The following is a 22,156-nucleotide window of genomic DNA, read 5'->3' as shown; positions in this document are numbered from 1 at the left end:
GCCCAGATAAATTGGCAGCAGGTGTGGTGTGACCTAGAATTGGGGGTGAGCCTGGGCTGGTCCAGTACAGGCTGGCTGCTCCCTGGGCCAAGGTAGCCAGGAAAAAAAAAAAAAAAAAGATGGATTTCTCTGGTGTTCTGCCCATGAGATCTAAGAAACAGCTGGCCCCTGCCCACAGCCTGTCATTTGTGTCTAAATCTGCGACAGGCTTGACAAGACCCTGTCCCTGTGGTTTAGTGAAGTTGCTGCTTCACAGGTGGTTGGAATGAGAAATGGATGAACTGGTCGGTGCCGGCAGTGGGCCCGTGGCTCTGGGAAAGGTCCCAGACCAGTTAATACCGCTGTCCCCACCAGTTAGGGGGGTCCTGCAGGGCTCGCCCCGAGCCCAGCAGCGGGGCAGGAAGGAGCAGAGGGTGTTTGTGCTCAGAGGCGAAGGCACACAGCCGTGTGCCAGGCGGGGAGCGCAGGACGGGGCTGGGGGGGTCCCGGCCCCAGCAGACCCCGGTGGGCAGCCAGCCAGCCCTGCGTCGTTAAACCAGATGGAGTCCCTGCTGCAGGGAGAGAGCTGCTAATTACCCGACTGATACTGCTGAGGGGGGGGAGGCGGCTGCCAGGATCCCGGCCCCAGCCCCCCGGGGAGCGGGGCTCCCGTGGCCCCGGCTGCTGTCCCAGGGGGTGAGGGCGGTGGCAGCTCTGGGGGGGGGGAGGCTGTCCCCAGGGTGCTCCCTCCTGCCACTGGTACCTCGGGCTGGCAGCGCACGGTGGCTTTTCCGGAGGCTCCGTGCCCACCTTGTTCCCTCGAGACGGGGGGACGCGGCAGTCTCAGATGTGACGCGTCCATGGCGCTGGGAGCGAGCTGCCCCCGTGCCCCCTCGGCCGGGGAGGGCTGCCCCCCAGCCCCCCCAAAGCCACCGGCGGAGGAAACCCCAATGCTTCCCCGCTGCCAGGAGGCCCCTCTGAGCCCGCGCACATCACCGGGATCAAAGGAGCGTGCTTTCACTGCCACGTTTTTTATTTCCCGGTCTCAGTCCACCCACGTAACAAACTCCCGTGTGAAAACGCCTTTGAGGCTTCCCGGGACACAGCAAGCTCCTTCTCGAGGCTGGAAAACTGCAGCTGCTTCTGGCTTTGTCTTTTATCACAGATCAAGGGTTTTTGGGGAAGCACCAAGACCCCCACACACTCCACCGCCCCCGAGGACCAGCCCCACAAAGGTCCCAAATGGGCCCTGGGGGAGCCAAATTTGTGGCTTCCTCCCTTTTCCCCCCCCACCCCCCCCGGGGTTCAGGGTTTAGCGCTGAAGGAGGAACCAGCCCAGATTGCCATCCAGCAGATGCTGCACAGACACGTGAGGGGGACTGAATGTCCTCTACGCAGCACCGAGACCGAGGCGGTGGCAAGAAAGGAGCAACAAAACCTGTAAGGCAAAATTTATGTGAAAGTGAAACGCTTGGCAGCATTTAAAACAGACCACAGGAGTCCCAACCCCGAGCACCCCTCTCCAATCCCACGGAAACAGCCTTTTTGCTCTTCAGGCTGGAATCTTACACAGCCATGTTTTTTTAAAATCAACATGGCAGAGTTTTGGCTGTGTTCAAGAACTCGTGTATCTGCTCCAAATTTATTTGGGAATGGTCAGGAATAGCCTGCTGAACAGAGCCAGGATGGCTCCACACCTTTGGATGAAAAGCTTTAGCCCTGCAAATTGGACGAGACTCGCTGCATTGATTCGGGGATAAAACTGTTTGTTCTGTGCTCTGCTGCTGAAGCGAAGCCTCGCACGTGGCTTAACTGATGGGTGTTGGTCCAAGCGTGCTGGGCACGGGGAGCTCCCTCCTGACCCGGCACCAGTGCTCCCAGTCCACTCCGTGAAAACTCAGGCCTGGGATCCGGCCACCCTGACTGATTTATGGATTAGGAAGAACCTCCTTCCCCCTCCTCCCCGATGGGAAATTCTCCTTTCTCCCGGGATGATCTGCCCGTCAGGCAGAGCGGGTCTGTACCGCGAGCCCCCTGCCTCAGCCACCGCGCCGAGGGTGACAGGAACACCCAGCCAGCCCGGGGACCCCAACCCCCTTCCACCCGGATGGTGCTGCCGCAGCACCGCAGAGCGAGTTCAGCAGCCACCGGCACCCCACGGGCAAAAACCCTCCCAGGTAGCCGAGCTCAGACCTCGGAGCCTCCTCCCAAACCCGCAGCAGGCTGTTGGCTCCGTCCCCTCCCTCGTGAGTCAGACGCCCACCTGAAACACAGCGTCCCCGGCCCGTCTGGCAGGACCAGCCGGAGCTGCGCTCTGGGCTTCTGCTCCCCGGCGATGTACGAAGTGGATGTGCGAGCACAGGCTGCAGGGACGGGGCGGAGGCTGTTCCAAAACCGCCCCGAAGGGAAGTCTCCGTGCCAGAGGGGTGTAGCGGGAGCCAGAGGCCAGCTCTGGGGTTTGTCTGGAACTAAGTCAAGTACCTCAGCATCTCTTTGAAAATCACCTCCTGCAACTGCCCAAGCACCCTACGGAGCTGTTGCAAGCTTACAAGCGTACGTTTGCTTACACAAATATTTTTACAAAGCTTAAAAATCACCCCTGAGAAATAGACTCTAAACGTTATCCGTGAAGAGCAGCGGCTCTGCCCACCAGAACCGCGCAGAGTGCCCGGCCTCGTCCTGGCTGACACGGCCTTGCGCTGCGCGCCCCGGGGTGGCACTCGGCTCTTGCACTCAACAGAACCACGGGCTCGCAAGAGGACAGGATCCAGCGAAGGGGGGAGCCCTACAGTTTCTGCTGGCATCAGACTAATCCTCCAGTTCAGCCTCCTTTTTTCTGCAAGGAACAAAACCAAGGAAGAGTCACAGGCTTAAAAAGTAGAAACCAAGACGACTAAATAACTCTGTCCCGTGGTGAATAAGGGGCTCAGATACACAGGTTTTGAGATATATGGTCATAAATGGAATGAGCTTGGTTTTTCCGTTGCACAGACCTCCAAGCTGGCTGGCCTTTGTGTGAGCTTTGGCATCTGCCATGGCAGGAAGGTGTTAAGAGACGAGGCTCCAGCACAAAGGGGGGACACCCAGCCTGGCCCTGCACTGGGCTCCCCCCCCACCCCGGCCTGGCCACGCTGCGCAACCGCCACCGCCCGAGCAGAGGCAGCCCCTGCTTTTGCTTCTGGCTGCATGACTCAAAGAACAGAGGAGCTGAGCAGAGCGCGAGGAGTTGTGCCACCCAGGTGTCCTAAGGGATCCCAAAGAGCTGCCTCAGTCGGCGAAAGCAATCCCTCACCCCCACCCCTGCCCACCAGGACCCCCGAGCAGAGTGGCCTTTGGGTCCCGACACCCTTCCCTCGTCCCCGAGCCGCTCCCCGGCAGCACCACCTGGCACCTGCCCGGCCCCGGGGGAACCCAACAACAGACTCTTGTGAACGACGCTGGAGAGGCAGCGAAGCCACGACACAAGGAACTTCCACACTCAGTGGGCTTGCTGTGGATTTACACCGACGAACGAGCAGGCGCTGGCCTACATTATGAAAGAGTAGGGGGGGTCTGACCCTCCCCTTGCTTTCTGGGGGCAGAAACCAGCTCACTGCAGGGTATTTCTGTTCTCCCTCGTGTCACACCTGTGGGTGTTGGTGCTTTGCTTATCACAGGTGCCACAAACCAAACAAATCCCCAACGACCTTCCTCGGCCCAGGGCACAGCATTCTGTAGAAGAAAGGTGGGGAGTAGCATGGCCACAATCACCAGAAATCACCCTTTATGGAGGCAGCGTATGTCCTGATGTCACCTGAGCTACCCCATCTGTCCCTTTAATGCCATTACTGAAGATCATTACATGAGCAGATCCCCTTTGGAGAGGCAGCTGCTTGGGCTGCCCACACACCTACCTCTGTGGCCCAGAAGAGATGACCTCCAGTGGTGAACACAGCTGCTTCCGAATATACTCCCTTGATCTAATATCAGCCTGGAATTAAGGAGGAAAATGAGTGAAAATGGATTGATCAGCTGGCTTGGTGCCTCCCCTTTGTCATCTCAGTAGTTCCCTCCACACCCCGATGTCAGTACAGCACAAATAGCTCTTGTACGACCGTGTTGCAAAGAGGAACCTGCATGTTTCTTTCCTTGTTTGGTTTCTGTGCCTCACTGCAAGCTGCTTGGGAGAATGAAGACTTAAAAGGAAGAAATAGAGGGTCCGGGACCAAACAGCCTTACTGCAGTACAGCCCATTTTAGCACCAGAAATTACATTTGCTGAACCCTTGCTCTCTTCCCCTTCACTTCTCATAGGAGCAAGGAAGTGAGACACTGGGCACAGGCAGTTCCTGCCAGCCGGTGCCCAAGGTCTGCTCAGCCCTGACCCTCCCCAAGCACGGCAGGATGAACAGCCAGAGGAGGACCCAGACTGGGCTTCCTCAGCAAATCCCAGCTCACCTGAGTGCGATCAGCCTTCACCAAGGGTCCCTGCGGGACCCAGAGGATGAACAGCACAGGCTTCCAGCACACAGTGCGGCGCAGCGAGTCTTCCTGCAGCAAGCACTGACCCAGCTGGAATCCCTCCCCTTACACCTACACCGAACGGCGGCCACTCATCGTCCAGCGATGTGACAGGCCAGCAAGGATTTCCGGGGCTCAGTAAGAAGAGCTGTTTGCTGACAAAGGGAGAGCTGCTGAGCTGCTGGGCTGCTCCTCCGCCGTGCCTTATCTCTGCGGCAGAACTGCAACCTCTCTTTGATGAACCCTGACAGCAGAGCCAGACTGGAGGAGACCTGCGAGTCTGAGAGTGGTCTAGTGCTTTCATCCTTTGAGCCAACCCAAATGACTTCTTCCACATGTAGGCACCTCCAAATGTAATGCAGGAAGATGTAATGGGCAGCTAAGCTCCTCCACAGGCCCACCCCAGCAACAGCTCATCACTATCTGATGAAAGACAGAATAGACTTGTTAGAAACTTGAGGACAGGGTCAGTCTTCCTCCCCTCGAGAGGAGATATTCCAAGAAGTAAACCAGCTCTCCCACTGAACCACCAGAAGCTGCTCTGCCACCCTCATTCCATAAAGGGATCCCTGCCATGATCACATGCAGGTCTCCGTAGTGCTGAGTTTCCTGTGCATCAGCAAAAGGCTTGCAGATAAAGGTGCCCAAAACAAATGACTCCCCTTCAGCCCAGGACTCAGTCCACTCTTCTGTTTCTTGGGATCTTACTCATTGCTCTTGCTCAAAGCTATCAAAATCCTTCAGCCTACACTGATGCACAAAAGCAGTATGTCCCCTGGCCGCCAGAAAGTTGCTGGGAGTGCCAAACCCATATGGATGTGAAGGCAGATCTCTGCAGCACTGCAAGGCAATTCAGTGTGAGAGTGGCTCGTAGATCCCTCCTCAAAAGGTGGAGAACTACTGGGACATTTTATTGACTTGTCCCAGAGCAGCAGAATGCCCCCTGGACTCTGCTGCGAGACCCTTCGCTGTATACTCAGTGAAGCAGAAGCTGTGTCCCAGGACTGTGCTAACTGGGACTCCCACGGGCACTGCAAGCAGGTTGAGGCTGCAGCCTCCAGGCTCACAGCACTCCGAGATCATCCATGGTCTTCATAGCTGCGACACTGGGATGTTCCTGAAGGATTAGCTTTTGCAGGAAATGGGACTCTGCCCTCCACAGGGAACTGTAAATTGAGAAGGGGGAACAAGGCTATGGAGGGGGCTGGGAAGAGTTTGGGAATATGGCAATCCAGCAGGCAAGTTCTCAGCAGGACACAGGATGAAGAGAGAGAAGCTGGCATTGCCCGTTCTTGTACCCACCCCTCTCCTTCCTCTGTTCCAGCAGTTGTAGGACGCAGCAACAGATGGAGCAGCACACCACTCGTCTGCTGCATATCCTTTTCCCTACGCAAGAGCTTGGCTCATCCTGCCTATGCGCCTGGTGGGCTGGCTGGGCGGTGGTAATTATGCAGCTAAAGCAGGTAAAAACAGCCACTAAAAGCAAACAGAGACAAGACACAAGCACATCCTTGGCTCTATCGCTTCCTGGCAGCAGTTACAAGGAAGTGACTGACACACCTTTCACACTGTCCTACCTCGGGAGTCCAGAGGCAAAGCTGCCAAGGAACACAACGGGAGCAGGTTACACACCAGCCTGTATCCGTGCTCTGGGCTCTGCTTTCCAGTGCCAACACCAAAAGGAGTAATGTTGAGACTCTACCAAATCCAAGGTTTACTGCCCTCCCTGTTTGAAATTGAGCTTGGGGCCATCATCAAACCCGTCCTCATGCAAGGGTCCAGTTCCCCCCTTCCTCTTCTGATACACCCTCCCGTGATGTGAGCCCGCCTGAGCTCACCAGGAAAACTAGACTGCTGTGTCTTATCAGCAATGCAGGATAGCGTGTGGTCAGACTGGGGCAAGAGCACCAATGGAAATCCTGAGAGCTGTAAGAAAATGTTGCTGCCATTTACCAGATGTTCTTGTCCCCCAGAAGTGTTGTCCAGCTTTCCGGTGCCGCACCGTATTAGCAGGAGACTCACAGATGCTATCACGACCATGCAGATCCTGGGCTCTTGGACAGCTTGGAGAATTGGCAGTTGATCTTTACATTCCCTCAAAGTTTTCTTTTTTAGAAACTTCCTTTCTCAAAAACACCGCTATGCCATGGCATTTTAGAACAGCTGCTGTGCCCCACCTCAAAGGCAGAGTGTCTCTCTCCACTTAAAGAGCAGTATGTGACCTTCCCAGCTGGAAAAGCTTCACAGCATATGATGATCATGCTAATAAAGTGGGTTAACGCATCCCCAGTGGCTGTCCTTGAAGCATTTGCCACTTTCATCGCTGTTCTACTTCTGGAGAGTCTTCTCCCGCCCCTCGAGAAGCTCCCCACCACTCCTCCGTCCCTGCCGCTCCCAGCCAGACCTCTCGGGTGGAGGCTCTGCCTGCTTACTGCTGGAAAATGCAGCTCCACAACTGCTTAACAATTCTGCAAGCTTGAGAATGAAAAATAGTTACATAAAGGGTGGTTTGTTTGGGAGATTTTTTCCCCTTCTCTCTATAATTGGACAGTTTCATAACTGAACTGACAAATAACTTTGATCACTCTTCAGGATAAGAGACTATGTGATGTATTTTATAACAAGGGAAGGAGGTTGTTCAATAGAGTCCCTACTGGGAGACCAAGGTAGCAAGAGTCACATCTACAAACTATTTTTCTAGGGTAGAAAAACCCCAACCACGTTCTGCTGATAGCAGAAGATAATGCTTGATTAGGTGGCAAGTTACTGGCCAGTCCTCGCTCACTCCTAACGCAGTGTTGAGAGACGGCTTACCCCAGCGCATTAACCAAGAGGCTAACCAGTAAGATGGATAACTGTCCCGTAATAATCCTCAGAGCTTGTTTCTATTTTCAGAGGGGACTAGTGCTGGCGTTAGGGTATGGAATGGTTGCTTTGCCTGTTTTATGAGGGGCAGTGGTGATCCCTGTGTACCCAGCAAGCTTGCAGCAGGGGGTACACCTAAGGGAGTTAAGAGTTTCAGGATATCAGCCACTGCTTTCCCTGCTGGGCAGCAGGAGCTGTTCACACAGAGGAGAGGCATGATGGCTTATTTCTCAGTTCTCCTAAGGGCAGGTGTTTAATATTTCACATGAAGTGACCTGCAGAAATTCACAGCCCTGGGCAGGCCTCCTCCTTCTGTCCTTCTAGGTGGGCTGGAGCAACACCAGGCTGTCCCATCCACAACCTGAGCAGCGGGAACCAGCTGGGCAAGGTGCCAGCTGGAGCTAAAAGGATCAAGTGAGCTGGAGGCTGGTGAGCAGCCAGCCAGGAGCCTGAAACGGCCAGAGCAGAACAATCAGTCCCAGCGCAATCTTTGTCAGCTGAAGAGTGTTAAAAGCTTCTGTTTCCCTGCTGTGCATGGGGATCCTGGGCCTGGGCAGGCTTGGAGCGTGGGCAAACACCGGAGAGAGGTCCTGACCTCTGCCAGAAGTGGGCAAGGGCACTTCTCAGGAGGGCTTGGTATTGTTCCAGAGCCACTCAGTCCAAATGCTACGCTTGTTATTCTGGGACGACAGCTCCTGCCTACCTCAGTCCCTGTCTGGGAAGCTCCAGATGACCAACTCTCTGCAGAAGAACCTCCAAATCTCACAAGTTGGCTGGGCAGAGAGATCACCCCCATGCAAGCAAAATTTTCCCCGACTGGCCTTGCACATACACGTGGAATAAGGACTAAATGGGATGCAAATACTGAGTGTAGGTGATAATGAACTTCCCTCTGCTTTCTCTGAAAGATCACTTCTCTCACCTGCATCACAGCCACAGTTCCTTTGGCAGCATGACCACATTGTGGGCTGAATGCAAATCAAACTGTTTCTGATCACTGCCGAGGGAGTGTTGCATGCTCAAGAAGCACAACACACCCTACACAGACTGGCCAGCCATACCTCTAGGAAAGCAGAAGGTGTAAGTTCCCTCAGCACTACACATGCTGCAGCACAGTACTGCCTGCACACAAGCCATAAACACAGCCTCAGGAAGGTATGAGCAGCTGAGCTCTCCTAAGAGCATTATACTTCTAGGGCTACCAGAACTTACAAACTAAGAGCTAACGATCCAGAAGTCTTTCACAACACTGGGAAAGCCATAACCATGTCACCCCTCAGGTCTGCAAGCTTATCCTGGGGACATACCATAGCAAAAAGGCCAAGGAAGTGATCCAAAGCAGGACTCCCACAGCCTTCTACCTCCTAACTCCAGCATTAGGTGCTCAAGAGCTGAGGCTTCCAGCACTGTCCTGGGCAAAGATCTGTGACAGTTATCACACAGAGGAATTATGACAGGGAGAGATCCCAAGGCAAGGTTTAAGTGTCCTTATCTCCTGCCATTCCTTTACCTCTGCAGTAAACACAACCCCTTTTGGATTTTCAATCTCTCTGTAAGGAAAGTGACAATTCATTCCATCACTTTAAATAAAGGTCGTAGTTAGAGAACTGGAAGCATCTCAGAACACAGACAAATACTGGAGATAGTCAGAAATGAAATGAGGGTGATGAAAATCTCCAAGACACCTTTTTGTTTCCAAAGGGAATGCTCTTCCCCTTTCCTCTGAACATGCCGAACTGCAGAGCTAGCTCAGAGCTCTGCAGAGGCATCTGTCCCTTGCTGGAAGAGATTACATAAAAAGATCTCTCAGCCTACTCCCGTCTGGCAGGTAGTGGTTTATGAGATCAGAAACTCCAGTTCTGGTACGGACACTTCAAGGTTTGTTTTGCTCTAAGGTGTTAGATTTTGTCTGGTTTATAACTATAGACTCAAGACTGTTTTCAGAAAACACTGCAGTACCAACGAGAAGCTCCTGTGTGCAGAGACTGCGTAACAGCCCTCAGCAGGATCACCTCAGTGCTGCTCCGGGGAGCTGCAGAGCAAAGGTGGCCAGGCACCTGACAAGCACGGCGGTGTAGCAAGGCGAACAGCGTGTTCCAGGGCAGCGCTACCAGCACAGACACCTGAACCGGCCCCGCTCCCCGGGCAGCCGCGGGGTCTGGCCTGCCCGAGCCACTCACAGCGGGGTCACCCTGACAGGAGGGAAGCACTTGTCAGGCTAGAAGTCCCAGAGGTTTTATGCTTCTCCAATCCTTCCCTCAAGCCCTGCTGCGATGTAATTAGTCTGAAGCTGAGCCTTGGTGGCAGCTGCGGCTCAGCGACAGCGATCCAGTGCTGTCATCTACTGGCTGGCGGCCGCCCCGGAGCCTGCAGCTCCTTGCGGAGTGCAGCAGCAGGGAAAAGCCCAGAGGAGCAGCACTGCAGTCTGTGCCAGGCTCAAAGCGCCCAGGAAAACTGCATTTCCAGCTCCTCTGTATTAACATCGGCATCGCAGAAGTTGCCTGCAGAGGGGAACCAAGAAATCAGTCAGGCTGGAGCTGCAGTAAGGGCTGCGTGTGCTCCCGAGCACTGCGTCAGAACAAGCAAGGAAGAAGGAAGGCTCGGTTAGCTACCAGGTAAACACCACCACGCCAGGCCAGGGAGGACAGGCCAGCGAGAGCGGTGTCAGCTGCGCAACTGTTCGCTGCAGAAGGGTGGCAAACTGAGGCTCTGCAACTTCGCCACAGGCTTGGCAGCCACAGCCCCCTCCACTGCCCGCTTCCCCACTCCAGGCCTGCCTGCCCCCTCCTCAGCTCCCCTGCTCTGTACCTGACGGATGGGCTCCGGGATCCGGTACCTGCAGCAGGACTTGACTAGGCGCACGGCTGTCTGCAGGCACACCCTGTGACCCACGGAGATATAGAGCGGCCTAGAGCTGTTGTAGCTACGCAGGACCTGTGCATTCAGAAACAAGAAAGATCAAATACTTAAGAGGCTTATTTTAACAAATACAGACTGGCAGGTGAATTATAAGCGAGCCAGTTGCCTTCAGAAGGTGGGACGGTGGCTCTGTATTTGGCAACGCCCAGCCTTCTTGAACCTACTTCCCAGTATCTCCTGATAGGGACTGTTTGCCCTTTTGGAGCCCCGTGGCCCTTCCCCAAGTGCCTCACACTGCTCTGGGAAGCAGAGACACTTGCTAATGGAGACTATGTTGAAATAACACCAGACGCAGGAAGCTTCTTACATCTGCGAGTTTCCTGTGCAGCGCTCTTCGGCGTCAGATGCTCCCATATTGCACCCTGGTCACCTGCGACAGAACTGGCACCTCTCAGTGATTGTGGTGCACGAACTGGGGTGCTGGAGCATGGCACCTCAGATGCCATAGCCTTGGATGTAAATATATCCAACACCTGAACTGTCAACTCTGCAAATGTCTGAGCTCCCAGAAAGGGCAAAGCGGTGTTACTGGTCACCTGTTCACACTGTGTCCTGAACTAGCACCACGGAGACAGTCCCACTACAGACATCGTCCTCCAGCGCTCCCAGCTACAGGAAGACTCGATGGCCAAGTGAATAGGAAACTCCCTGGAGCTTACCATGCCCAGGACTCTCCCCGAGGTGCCTGTCAGTGGGAACGTATCTCCTGCCCTCTGCAAGGAACGAATCTAGGGATAAATACACACAAGGTCAGTTGGTTAGGAAGTACTTGTATGCAGCTGTCCCAACTTGAGATCTTTGGTTATCAAGAGTGGAAATAAATTCCAAGGCCGGCCTAACCTGCTCTCTGTGCCCCTCATCCCTGACCAAGCCATCCACATGCAGGAGGTTCTTGGCCACTCCAACGCACGGGAGATCCGTCAGGACTCCGAGGTGACAGGCCACACCAAATCCTGCCAACAAGAAGTCACTGTAACTGCAGGACACCAGAGAACAGAAATCTCAGGTGGCAGCACGGGGTAAAGTCTTACCTCTGGGATGAAGCAGGCCATTCCCATCTACAAGAAGTACCTGTAAAAGCAAAAAAATAAATGTTGTTTCCTGTGCACCGAGAGCCACTTCAATAAACAGTGATGCTGGCCCTGTGAGGAAGGAGAAGCCTCTCTCTATCCTTTTACTTCTCTCCATAAGGGTCCTCCTGCGGTGCTGTCTACACCCGATTCTAAATGATGAGTAGCATGAGCTCTTAGCAGCTGGCAGTGCTTTTCTCTCATGCTGCACACAAAATGGGATTCTCGTTGCCAAGAGAAGCCTGGCTATTCCTGCCTTAGCACGCCTGGGCCCTAAGGAAAGGGCAATAGATGCTTCAATACAACTCAGCCACCGCACATTCTGCCCTGCCAGCAGAAAACAGCCAGACAGTGCAGTCTCAGGAGAGGGAAGAACACTCCCTTTCTCTGCGCCCTCGTGACATCTCAGCTGGGGAAAAAGAAATATGCCACACCTGAGGTTTGAGGTTGGGCTTCTCCTGCTGAAGTCTCTGAACAGCTTCCACCAGGACAGGGACCTCTCGGAAGGCCAAGAATCCTGCCACGTACGGGGCGCTCACAGCCACCATCCGGCAATCCTCGTACAGCACCTGGGAGCAGTGGGACAGTGCAGACAGTGACCTCCAGGACGTTGCTGGGTGGCTCCTGACTGTTTCAGAGGCACCTCCTCCGGTTTGTGTCCCTCACTCTCATCTTTTGTTTTAAATACTCTGCTTCTGGATCTCTCCCACAAAGCTAAGGCCTTTGGGTTGTGTCAGTCCATCAGTCAGAAAAGGGGGTGGATAATGGACTGCTGGGAGAAGAGGGCTGGACATCACCTGCCATACCCTGCTTGATAGTCCTTGAAACAAAATTAGGGCAGTTATTCAAACAGGCAGTGCGGGACCTCAAAGTTCACCGAGTCAGAGCATTATCAAATGTCCCCTACACGGGGACAGGCCAAAAGAAACCCTGTAGGACAGGCCAAAAAAACGTTCATGCAGAGCAAGTCAAGAATCAAGGCAGGGTTTGAAATTCAGTTCATAAAATCCCAGTGGCTACTATCAAACTTTATTTATCTGCTTGTTGTAAGTTTTATAGTTAAAGATAATTTTTATATCATTTTGAAAGCTGGGAAAGAGACCAAAAATCTTTATTAATTCAAGTAAAATGACGGTAGGATGTGGGATTCATGGCAGTTCTGAAAAGGATTTTGTCTGTTATAACCCATAGTATTAGCTGAATATCAGCAGGAACTCACAAAGGAAACAGCTGCTGCTTGAGCGCTACAAATGCTTTAATTTTTCTCTCTTGATCGGCACTGAGTAGCGGTCCTTTTTGTCTCCTTCTGGGTAGTGGCCCAGACTTATTATTTTCAATATACAGCTAAACCAGTTAAAGACCTCTGTGCTTGACCATGGACCGCATCTCATCATGGTATTTTTTGATTTACCAACTAACTTGAATGTATACTGAAACTATCTCTCCACGCCTTGGAAGCTGCCAGTAATCCTACGAACCTCTTGTAATTACAAGTGATTTGCATCCCATCTTCCAAAAAAAATGTCTAAATCCTTACATCTGTTTTTTCCTCCGTCTATCTTTTCTTGCAGAACGTATGCCTGGAGGCTTTGTTGAACATACACGACAACTCACTGATGTCCTGGCAGGCAGAGGCATGGTAGATAACGGCCTTTATGGAAGTTTTCCATAAAACCCCTCATGTTATGGCACACCTGGACACGACCCCAAGGCGTGAAGTTGTTCACTTGCCGTTACCTCGAGAGCCGGGTAGCTGAGAACAACGAGGGAAGCGCAGGCTCTGGTGTCGTCCCCTTTGATGTAAGATAGGTCCACACCTCCCACTCGCTCCAGTCCTGTAAAACTCGAATCTTTCTGCCACTCCTCCGTGTCCTCCTCAACCACGCTGGCTTTTCGCTGGGCCTGCTCGCTAGCGAAAAACCCCAGGCCCGCGGTGAGCCGGGCGCCCCTCCTCCTCGGCTCCCGGCCCCGCTCTATCCCGGGGTCCCCGCGGCACCGGAGGAGCCCACGGACCCCACCACGGCAGGGGCTGAGCACCGTGGGGGGGGTGTGTGTGCGCGTGGGGGCTCCTCTTGAAGGGCCCCACAGCTTGTGGGGACACGGACACCCCTCCGCTTTCTCCGAAAACGGGAGGCGGGGGGGGGGAGATGCAACTCCCCTCACGGAGCGCTTGCCCTCAGGCGGGCCGGGGCTCCGAGGGAACGGCCGGGGACCCCGCCGCGGCCCACCCGGTACCGAGGGGGCGAAGCGGGGAGCCCGGGCCCCCCCAGCCGCGCGCGGTTGCCATGGCCACCCCCACCCCCCCACACACACACACACTCACACCCCCCCGCGCATGCGCAGGCCGCGCCGTTACCGTTCCCAGCGGCGCAGGGTGGCGGCCGGCGGCCCCGACATGGCGCCGCGCTGAGTCCCGCGTTCACCCCCGTCACCACCCCCCGGGAACGCGGGCCGAGAGCGGCCGTTCCGGGCAGCCGGGAGGAACTTTATTGAGAAACAGCCCCGGGGCGGGCGGGGAGGGGAAGGGGAGGGGGGTGTTAAGGCAGGGAAGGAGCACGTTCCTTCCGTGATTTTGTTTTTTTCCAGCTTGGTCCCAGTTCTGCTGTGGGAGGCTCCGCCCGGGGAAGGGCCGAGGAGGAGCCTCGGCTGCATCCTGGTGCCAGTTAAGTGTCAAGAGAAAGGCAGAGGGCACGAAACGCCTTCCCCGGCAGTGATGCTTTGTAAAAAAATCCTCCCGCTTCAGCAGGTGCCTTTGGGGTTTTGGGTTTTCTTTTTTCATGATGCCTTCAAGAGTCTCTGGTTGTACAGGCAGCCTTCAATTTCTCCGCCTGAAAGCATCTCATCTTTGCATCACACTTCTGGTACTGAAGTTAGTGAAAAAAAGAAAAAAAAAAACCAACCAAGACAAACCCCAACCCCCCCAAAAAAACAAACAAAAACCCAAGCCCCAGAGGTTCCCGATGCTCACTGACACCGTGTCTGCGGCACTAAAACTCCCTATAGATGAGGAAGGTAGTGGTCCTAGCTCTCCCTACGCTCTCTTTTGAAGAATGCGGCTGCTTTCCATGTGGCGGTAGCGTGAGAGAGAAGAATCTCATCTGGGAACATTTCTTGCAGCTCTGTAGCAAACTCGGAGTCTTTTGCATCAAGGTAAGGAATGAGCGATTCCTTCAGGCTGGAAAACAGAGCAGAAGTAGTATTAATAGATGGTGCACAGCAAATGGCACATAGTATTCTGTGTGGTAGGAAGGCACCGATATTAAGTATGCAGAGTTCTAATATGTGTATTTTGTAGTGAGAAGGATTGCGCAGCCGGTCAGATTTATAGAGGCTGAAAGTCAGAACCCAGCTGTCAGGGCCAAGCGGTGCGTGTGGAAAGCTGAGTGTGCTCATCTGAGTGACCGCAGCAGTGCTGGTGTTTGTTTGTCTTTAGTGCTCCTGGTATATTCCAGCAGCATTCCCAAAAGAGCTTGTATAAGCCGAAGAAGTCACACGTGCCAGGAACAGGCACTGTACCTTAGAACTAGCTGCATATTCTTAATGTTGATGGTTGTGCTTTGTGTCTAGCAGGGCAGTTATTTGCCAAGGGAACCGTCTCCATCACGTTCCTTTTCAGAGTCAGAGAAGCTTACATAAACAACAACAACGGCTTGGTTTGGGCTGCATAACTGTTACCTCCATGTGGGTCTGAATTCATCCACAGCCTGGACACGTCTCAGCTTCAAGATGATCATTTCGTGGAGCTCCTGCAGGAAGGTTTCCAGCCTTGAGTGGACAAGGAAGGTGGTGAGGAGCTTGGCAATCTCTGGACTGAGCTCAGCTTTGTAGGCTGTATTGATGTCTACAAAAGGATCCTAAAAATGCAGCGAGGGGAAAAAACAACCAACAATGCACATTTGAGCAGCTTCATTTAGAGAAGAGGAAACAGCTGATTAGACACTGAAGTTATCAGTGTACCTTACCCTTTTGAGATGCAGAAGCTGCTCAGATTTGCGGGTAGAGAGAAGTTGCCATAGGGCTATGTTGTGCTTTAGGTGGCATCGTTTAAGGGCCTGAAAGAAGAACACATATATGGAGTGAGCCTGGAAGCAAGGGATGTATTTAGGAACCTGCCCACACCCTGCCCTGCCCATGCAGGCCAAAACTGCAGAGGAGCACAAGCACGGAGAGGGTTCAGCAGTTCAACCTGGGTGCAGAAGCTCAGCTGCAATAGGCTTCTCTCTCCCTCTTCCACATCTTGACTTCAATAATCCATTTGGTATCATGAAGGGGAGTGGGAAAGTGATATGGCTATGTCACATGTACTTGCCATAACATAGTGCCTTTACCCCATCAGTAAGGGGCCTCTTTTCAGACATCATTAGGAGATAAAATCTTCCCCTATCACCACTTTTGAGAGCTCAAGGGATAGTTTCAATCCCGCTCAGCAACAGACAAGCCAGTGTCACTGAAAGCTGACTCAAAATTGTCCCTTTTCTCAGTTTTAGTATTTAACTAATTGTGCTGACACTCAGCTGAGAATTTTCCTTCCTGGTGTTGACAGAAGAGCTTGGATCTGCAGAGTCTGACCTTCTGCACATCCTGCACCTGACCTTTCTGCCGGGTTTTTCAAGAACATGCTGAGCATCACAAGCTATTAGATGCTCCCACCTTGCAAACATTGGTTGCAGGGGAAGTAAAAATTGTTTCCCCCCCCCGTTGACTATGGTGGGGAGGGAAGTCTATCAAATACGTTTTCAAGCTGAACTTTTGCTGGGCTTGAAGTTCAGACTGGCTAGATTTAGTATAAACCAGTACAGATTTTATCCTCTAAGAATAAGAGCTTTGCTCTCAGGGACTCACCTGCAGTACATGAGGGTTTGTCTGATCACCCATCTGCAGAACATTTTCAATGTAGTCCGTCAGAAGCATTTCAGCATTCTCTCCAGCCATGGCCAGGAATCCCAAGGTAATTTCAGTGACAGACAGAGCATCACAGACATCACTGTAAGACTGTAGTTCCCCACTGACCATGTTCATCACAGAACTGGGGAGGGCACTCTGAAAACCATGAAGTCAAAGCAGTTGCTAACATTAGTTTAGAGCCATTCCTTATTGCTGCTCAAGTTGCTAAAGTCATAGAACACGGCAGAGCCCCAGAGCCAGGAAACTGAAAATGCTTAACTGTATCACTTCCCTTTGTAAATCCTGACTGACAAAAGAAAGCCAGTTTGTACATATTCGAGGTATGCCAAGAGATCAGCAGACAAGCCTTCAGATGAACAAGGCAAGTGACAGAAGACAAACCTAACATTTCTTGGGATGTCAGGGGTCACATGCTGCCCCATTTCCTCCAGTGCAGAAACCCACCTGATCCAGCTTATTCCTGACATCATTAAACAGCTGTTCATAATTCCGATCATGCCTGTACACGAGGGTAGGTATTCCCTGTCAGGAGAGAAACCCATGGTTGTAAAGCTTTGGTAACACTGCTTACCCTGCTACAGTGCATGCCTGGCTGCAGCAAACACTGCAGGGCTCCAACATCAGCCTGCAGATAACATAGCTAGCTGCCTTGTCCTACCTTTAGTGTGATGAGTGGTTTCCCCTGCAGGAACTTGCTGATGACTTGCTGCTGGATCCTCTCCAGATCAAAGTCCTGCAACGTCTGCCCTCCCTTCTCCATGCTGTACTGGCAGTTGGACAAGATCAGAGGAATCAGGTCTCTCTCAACCTCATAACTGATCAAGTGCAGGTCAGCGACTTCTGACGGGCTGATCAAGTACCTGCAGGAGAGAAAAGCCTCCATTTAGAGCGAGAAGCCTTTACGAAGCAGGGAAAGGTGGTTGTGTGGTAGCAGGTAACACAACAGAGCCCAAAACAATGCCCAGCTGGAGTAGCAACATACCTATCATCTTCCTTGATGTGTTTGTTCACTGAGTGGACAAAGTCATTGTGCAGACTAATGAGATAACTGGCTAAGGCTGTGGAGCAGAGGCCCAGCCCTTGTCGACGTGGCAGAAGGACCTCGAGCTTGCTGTCCAGGGTCAGTTCAGCATCACAGTAGCCTTTAGGAAGCTTAATTTCCCCTGAAAGAAAACACAGAGAAGACTGAGGTGGCCCAGAACCAGCCCACGATGTGCCAGCCTCTCCTGAGCTGACCCAGGTTGGGAGAAAGTATAGAACCTGAAAAAAGAAGTGTTGTTTCTATTATGTATAAGCACCAAAGGGAGCAAGTTGAGGTGAGAATACAAGAGGGAAACAAATTTTATTTGCACCTAGACCTTCTTAAACCTTTAATGGCTAAGGTCAATTCTGAGGATATGTCTCAGGACCACTGATGGGAGGAACCTGAACTGTCAGAGAGTAGTAGTAGAGGAGCATTGTCCGACAGCTGGCAAGCTTTTTCTTCCCTCACTCTCAAAACAATACTAGGAAAGAAGGGTGCTCACCACTGGTGTCCAGCGAGCTTCTCAGCTTGTTCCAAACAGACAGAAACACATTCACTCTCTTCTGGAACAGGTCCCTCATCACATCTGAGGAATAACAGAAAGACAAATCCTCAAAACAACTTCTGATGGCAACACTGTGAAACTCTAATATAAGACTTTTCAAAGCACACCACTGAACTCTAGGCAACTGCTCCAACAGATCAAGAGAGACTAAATAGACATTAAACAGTCTTCTAATGGTATCAAATTGAGTCATTTGCTCTGTTTCTTTATATTCTTCTATTATTGCCTGCTGTTGGCCCAGGATACAAGGCTGGATGGATCCTTGGTCTTATTCCACATGACCTTTAAGTACTTTTCCATAAGTATTTAAAAACATAAGTAATTGCACTTAAGTACAATTGAAGGAGTTGCCACAAAATGTCTGGATGCTGCTCACGAATGGAAGGGAAAGACACCTATTCCACCTTTTAGGCAGGCCCTACTCTAGGGCAGAGTTTAAAATTTTAACATACCCACTGCTGCATTCAGGGATTTATCTTAACTACCTCTGAGCAGAGTCCCCACCCCTTATGAACAATCTTCCTGTGCTTAACTCTCTTCCAAGTCACCTGATGACTCTTCCAAGCACAACTCCAGGGTTAAGGTCTCCAATTAATTTGGATGGAAGTTAAGGGAAAACATGAGGGCTTGAGATTGCAAGCTCAAGAGCAGTTTTCACCTTAATTTTCAACTGGACTATTCAGCGCTTTGTTTCACTAATTAGTTTTGGCAGAGTCTTCTCACCTGAGAGGGTTTCGTTGATGAAGTATCTGATTGACCAGTGCTTGACATCAGTGGTGTTTTGGAATCGCCTCACCAAGTCTCTCTGCAGAGCCAGAATCTCTGGTAAGAACTTAACCAGCCTTAGTTCTGTTTCCTGGAAGAGGAAAGGGGGCCCATGAGTAAGGTTGTTCTTGGACAAACTAGTTTTGAATACTTTTATGGAATGACTTTTAAAATGTGGTTTAAAAAATAGTATTTTATACATGTAGTTCTCAAGATCATAGAAAGTTATGAGAATAAAGGCACTGTATAATCAAACGGTGGTTTAGTCCTGGGCAACTGGCTCTAGGCAACCCTGCCTGAGCAGGGGGTTAGCCCAGCTACCCCCAGAGGTGCCTTCCAACCTCAACCAGTCTGGGATTCTGTGAACTGACCTCTGAACACTGCGGTCTCTCGCCCCTGTGTCACACCCACCTTCTGCAGGAACTTCCAAAGGAGAGGGACAGTGTCCTTGGCATTCTTTTGCTGGACTACATGGCCCAGGTTCTCCACTGAAATTCTCTTTCGGCAGCTCCACATCTTGGAATGGTGTATGTGACTGCCCTTTGGCAGCTGGGGCAGGAAAGTGGCGGGGTCACCATACACTATTTTCACTATTGGATTGGAAGAAATTCTCTCATCCTCTTGTATTTGTCTATTTAACTTCAGAAGTTTTTTATCTAAATCCTGCATTAAAAAAAAATAATCAGAATTGGCAATGTCCTGCCATGTGGAACCTCCACTAGAACATATTTCCCTAATCAGCTTGATGACCAATTGACACAGAAATATGTCAAAGCAGAAGATGAACTCCTGGAGAAGGTATGTAAAACACATAGTGCAAGACAGTTGTTTACACCATAAAATTATTCTTTGTCCTCCAGCTCACCCAATTCCCAGGTCTCCCCCTCCTGAGATGACGTATATAGGGGAAAAAAAACGCAGACAGTATTCATTTGGGGCAACCATACACTCACTTGGACAAATACTTTCAACTGAGCCAAGACACTTCTGCTTTTCCAGCTATACAGAATCATCATAGCACAACTCTAGTCTCAGATACTCATTTCCACAGGTAGAATAAAGTTGGCTGACCCTTGCAAATAAGGCGAACCCCGAAGTTGTGTCACAAACAGCTTGGCTTTCAGAATAGCTGGGTGTAGAGTGTAGCACGGATATTACAGCAGATGGGATTTCCAAATAAGTGGATTTTTTTGAACTGTTCACCTACTGAAATTTTATACAGCAAATTTCTCACCTCCAGTTCAGGAACAATAATTGTGTTTGCAACAATTCCTTCCCATTTGTTTCTCTTCTCCTTGGTGGAGAGCACATCATCAAACTGAACTGGCCCTGCAACATGAATATTTAGTCTCTTACATCTGCAATATTTCAGTTAAAAGAAAACACAGATCCTCTAAGCTTCCAGCTGAGACATCCTTGCATGTTAGTGTGACGAGCCAAGAGCAATTACAGGGGTCCTAGAACCTAACCAATTATCTTGGTCTAGTTGGAGAGCGTCATCTGAAACAGCAGACAGTGATTGCAGGTTTTCAGAAGCTTCAGTCCAGTCATTCATTTAAATGATATGGACATTTATACAAGTCACTGATAATCCCAGAAAGGTTAAACAAGTTGCCCAAGGTCAGATCACGATCGATGACAGACCAACACACAGAGCTCGGAATACTGCTTTCTGCTGTCACTAAAAATATGGCTATTGCATATAAACCCCTCTATGACACGATGACTCATGTCAACTTGAACTCCAGATTCTACCAAGAGCCATACTCTGCCATCCCTCTTCTACCAAATAGCTTCTTGGTAGCCATTTAGAGGGCAGCACAGCATATAGGTTATACACAGCATGAGCTACTGTGCTTTGAGTAGTACCTCTGCTTGTGAGCTGAAAGCTCTGTCACCATGTCATGAGGCTATTTATTCAATAATTCCTTTTCAGAATTATGCACCAAACTTTGCAAGCCCCACGTACTCAACCAAAAGAAAAGTAAACAGCCAAAGATTCTGCACTCCCTACAGTAAGAAACAAGCCTCAAATTTCTGGGTTTTCCTCATCAGCTCAGCTACTGCCTGTTGGAAATAGTCTATTAGCAAAGCAGCTAAATAACTGCTGCCCTTTAAATGCTGACGCAGCTTGCAGATGTGATTTTCCTTACACTGGCCTACATGCTGATGGGGGTCCTTGAGGAGGCTGCCGAGGACAAGATGAAGGATGTTGATAGTCTCATCCATACTCTTCCCCAAAATTTTTGTCAGCTGTGCCAAGTCCTCCCAGATATGCTGCTGCAGGAAACCCACAGAGTTGTGCACCGGTGGCTTGATAATCTTTTGCAATGACTGTTGAAAGAGCAACAGAAGGCAAGAATGAGCACAGCCAATAATGTCCAGTTCAAGCACAAGGCATGCAGAACTACAGTCTTACCAGAAAGTCAATTCTGCCCTAGAGGCTTCTCACCACTTGAACAAATACAGGCAGGCATGTGTGTACACGCAAGTGTATGAAGGAACCAAAATCACTCCTGAGCAAGAAGGGAAGTGAATTTGGGTCCTGCATCTTGAAAGTCTGCCCTAGTTACTTGGCAATACGATGAAAAGGACCAGCATCATACAAAGGTTTTGCCACGTTTCATGTGGCCACTTGGAACCATTGTTGGAAGATACCTGAAGGTCTTTTGTGGCTCCCAGCAACATTGCCAAATGTGTGAGCAAGCGTATCAGAATGAAGACAACTGGAGACATGGCCCGATCAGACACTCCCGCTGTTTTTCTGTGTTGTACATCCCCAAGTATGTGGCCAGTCTGAGTTCTGTCTTCATTACTCCTGTTGGAAAGTGTATGTACAGTATTTTTTTGACTTGACAAAACACACACGAGATATGTCTTTCATACCCAGTAATGTCTTTTGGACCCATAAGTTCTCTGAATGCCATAAAAGCTGCCAATTAAAAGTGCTACAGGGGAATGAGGACTTCCAGTAAGTTTTGTACACAAATAAACCAATTTGTTTATTTTTGCTGGCTGATTACTCTTCCTTGGACATCTCCTTCTAATATGTTCTCTATGAAAGAGGCAATGTCCAGCCCTGTAGGGCAAGATTAGCCAACTCCATGCTGGATAGACAAGAAGCCACTGCTGTTAGAATTAGTACCTTTAACGTTCTTACACAAGGGCTGGAAGTGCTAATCCAGAGAATTGAGGAGGAGGGAGCGTAAGTCACAGTTACCAGAGCTCTGGTAGAAGTTCTTCAGCCATGCCGATCCATTTAAGAATATGTTGCCTACTACTGTCTGTTGGTGTAGGACCACATAACCTCGACCAGCCTGGATGAGCAGGGAGATAAACCACCCTAAACCTGCAGCTTGACAAGATCTTATGTTAAGGCACTTTCTGCAAAGCCAGTTATATCGCCAGCACTCCTAACAGCTGAGCCTCTTCCCCCTCAGAGGCCAATGTCTGAGCTAATGCGGAATCCCACGTGTCACCTTTCAGGCAGCAGCATGAAATGGGTGGTACCTTTTACCCTGAAAACATGACAGGCAAGTACTACATCATTTAGTGCTGAAAAGGT

General features: G+C 51.0%; 2 protein-coding genes across 5 annotated transcripts in view; both read right to left on the bottom strand.

Moving 5' to 3' along the window:
• Nucleotides 1-994: 994 nt before the first annotated feature.
• ENDOV (endonuclease V) lies at nucleotides 995-13,984 on the bottom strand. 2 transcript variants are annotated; one of them, XR_006166264.1, is made up of 10 exons: nucleotides 13,689-13,984; nucleotides 13,070-13,241; nucleotides 11,767-11,901; nucleotides 11,294-11,333; nucleotides 11,103-11,215; nucleotides 10,922-10,990; nucleotides 10,152-10,277; nucleotides 3,873-3,949; nucleotides 2,243-2,815; nucleotides 995-1,417 (listed from the first exon to the last, which is right to left on the bottom strand). XR_006166264.1 is itself a non-coding variant. In XM_042802339.1 (9 exons), exons 1-9 carry the CDS (start codon nucleotides 13,982-13,984, stop codon nucleotides 2,788-2,790), a joined length of 1,056 nt encoding a protein of 351 aa, XP_042658273.1. In that variant the 3' UTR covers nucleotides 995-2,787. The 2 variants fall into 2 exon arrangements, 1 of the variants encoding a protein (XP_042658273.1); XM_042802339.1 differs by having other exon boundaries at nucleotides 995-2,815.
• Nucleotides 13,797-22,156, bottom strand: part of RNF213 (ring finger protein 213) — a 49,697-nt gene continuing 41,337 nt past the window's right edge. For all 3 annotated transcript variants that reach the window (XM_042802321.1, XM_042802323.1, XM_042802322.1), the window contains 13 exons: nucleotides 21,250-21,409; nucleotides 20,745-20,925; nucleotides 19,826-19,920; nucleotides 19,003-19,254; nucleotides 18,550-18,682; nucleotides 17,764-17,847; nucleotides 17,220-17,400; nucleotides 16,896-17,097; nucleotides 16,682-16,759; nucleotides 16,175-16,372; nucleotides 15,295-15,384; nucleotides 15,008-15,186; nucleotides 13,797-14,507 (listed from right to left, as the gene is read on the bottom strand). In XM_042802321.1, coding sequence (XP_042658255.1) covers nucleotides 14,354-14,507; nucleotides 15,008-15,186; nucleotides 15,295-15,384; nucleotides 16,175-16,372; nucleotides 16,682-16,759; nucleotides 16,896-17,097; nucleotides 17,220-17,400; nucleotides 17,764-17,847; nucleotides 18,550-18,682; nucleotides 19,003-19,254; nucleotides 19,826-19,920; nucleotides 20,745-20,925; nucleotides 21,250-21,409 — 1,987 coding nt within the window. In that variant the 3' untranslated portion in view covers nucleotides 13,797-14,353. The remainder of the gene's footprint in view (nucleotides 14,508-15,007; nucleotides 15,187-15,294; nucleotides 15,385-16,174; nucleotides 16,373-16,681; nucleotides 16,760-16,895; nucleotides 17,098-17,219; nucleotides 17,401-17,763; nucleotides 17,848-18,549; nucleotides 18,683-19,002; nucleotides 19,255-19,825; nucleotides 19,921-20,744; nucleotides 20,926-21,249; nucleotides 21,410-22,156) is intronic.

Source organism: Tyto alba, unplaced genomic scaffold, assembly GCF_018691265.1.
Source record: "Tyto alba isolate M040663 unplaced genomic scaffold, T.alba_DEE_v4.0 Super-Scaffold_39, whole genome shotgun sequence".
Taxonomy (NCBI): Eukaryota; Metazoa; Chordata; class Aves; order Strigiformes; family Tytonidae; genus Tyto; species Tyto alba.
Note: the sequence above shows the minus strand (reverse complement) of the source record. Positions and strands in the feature narration are given on the sequence as shown.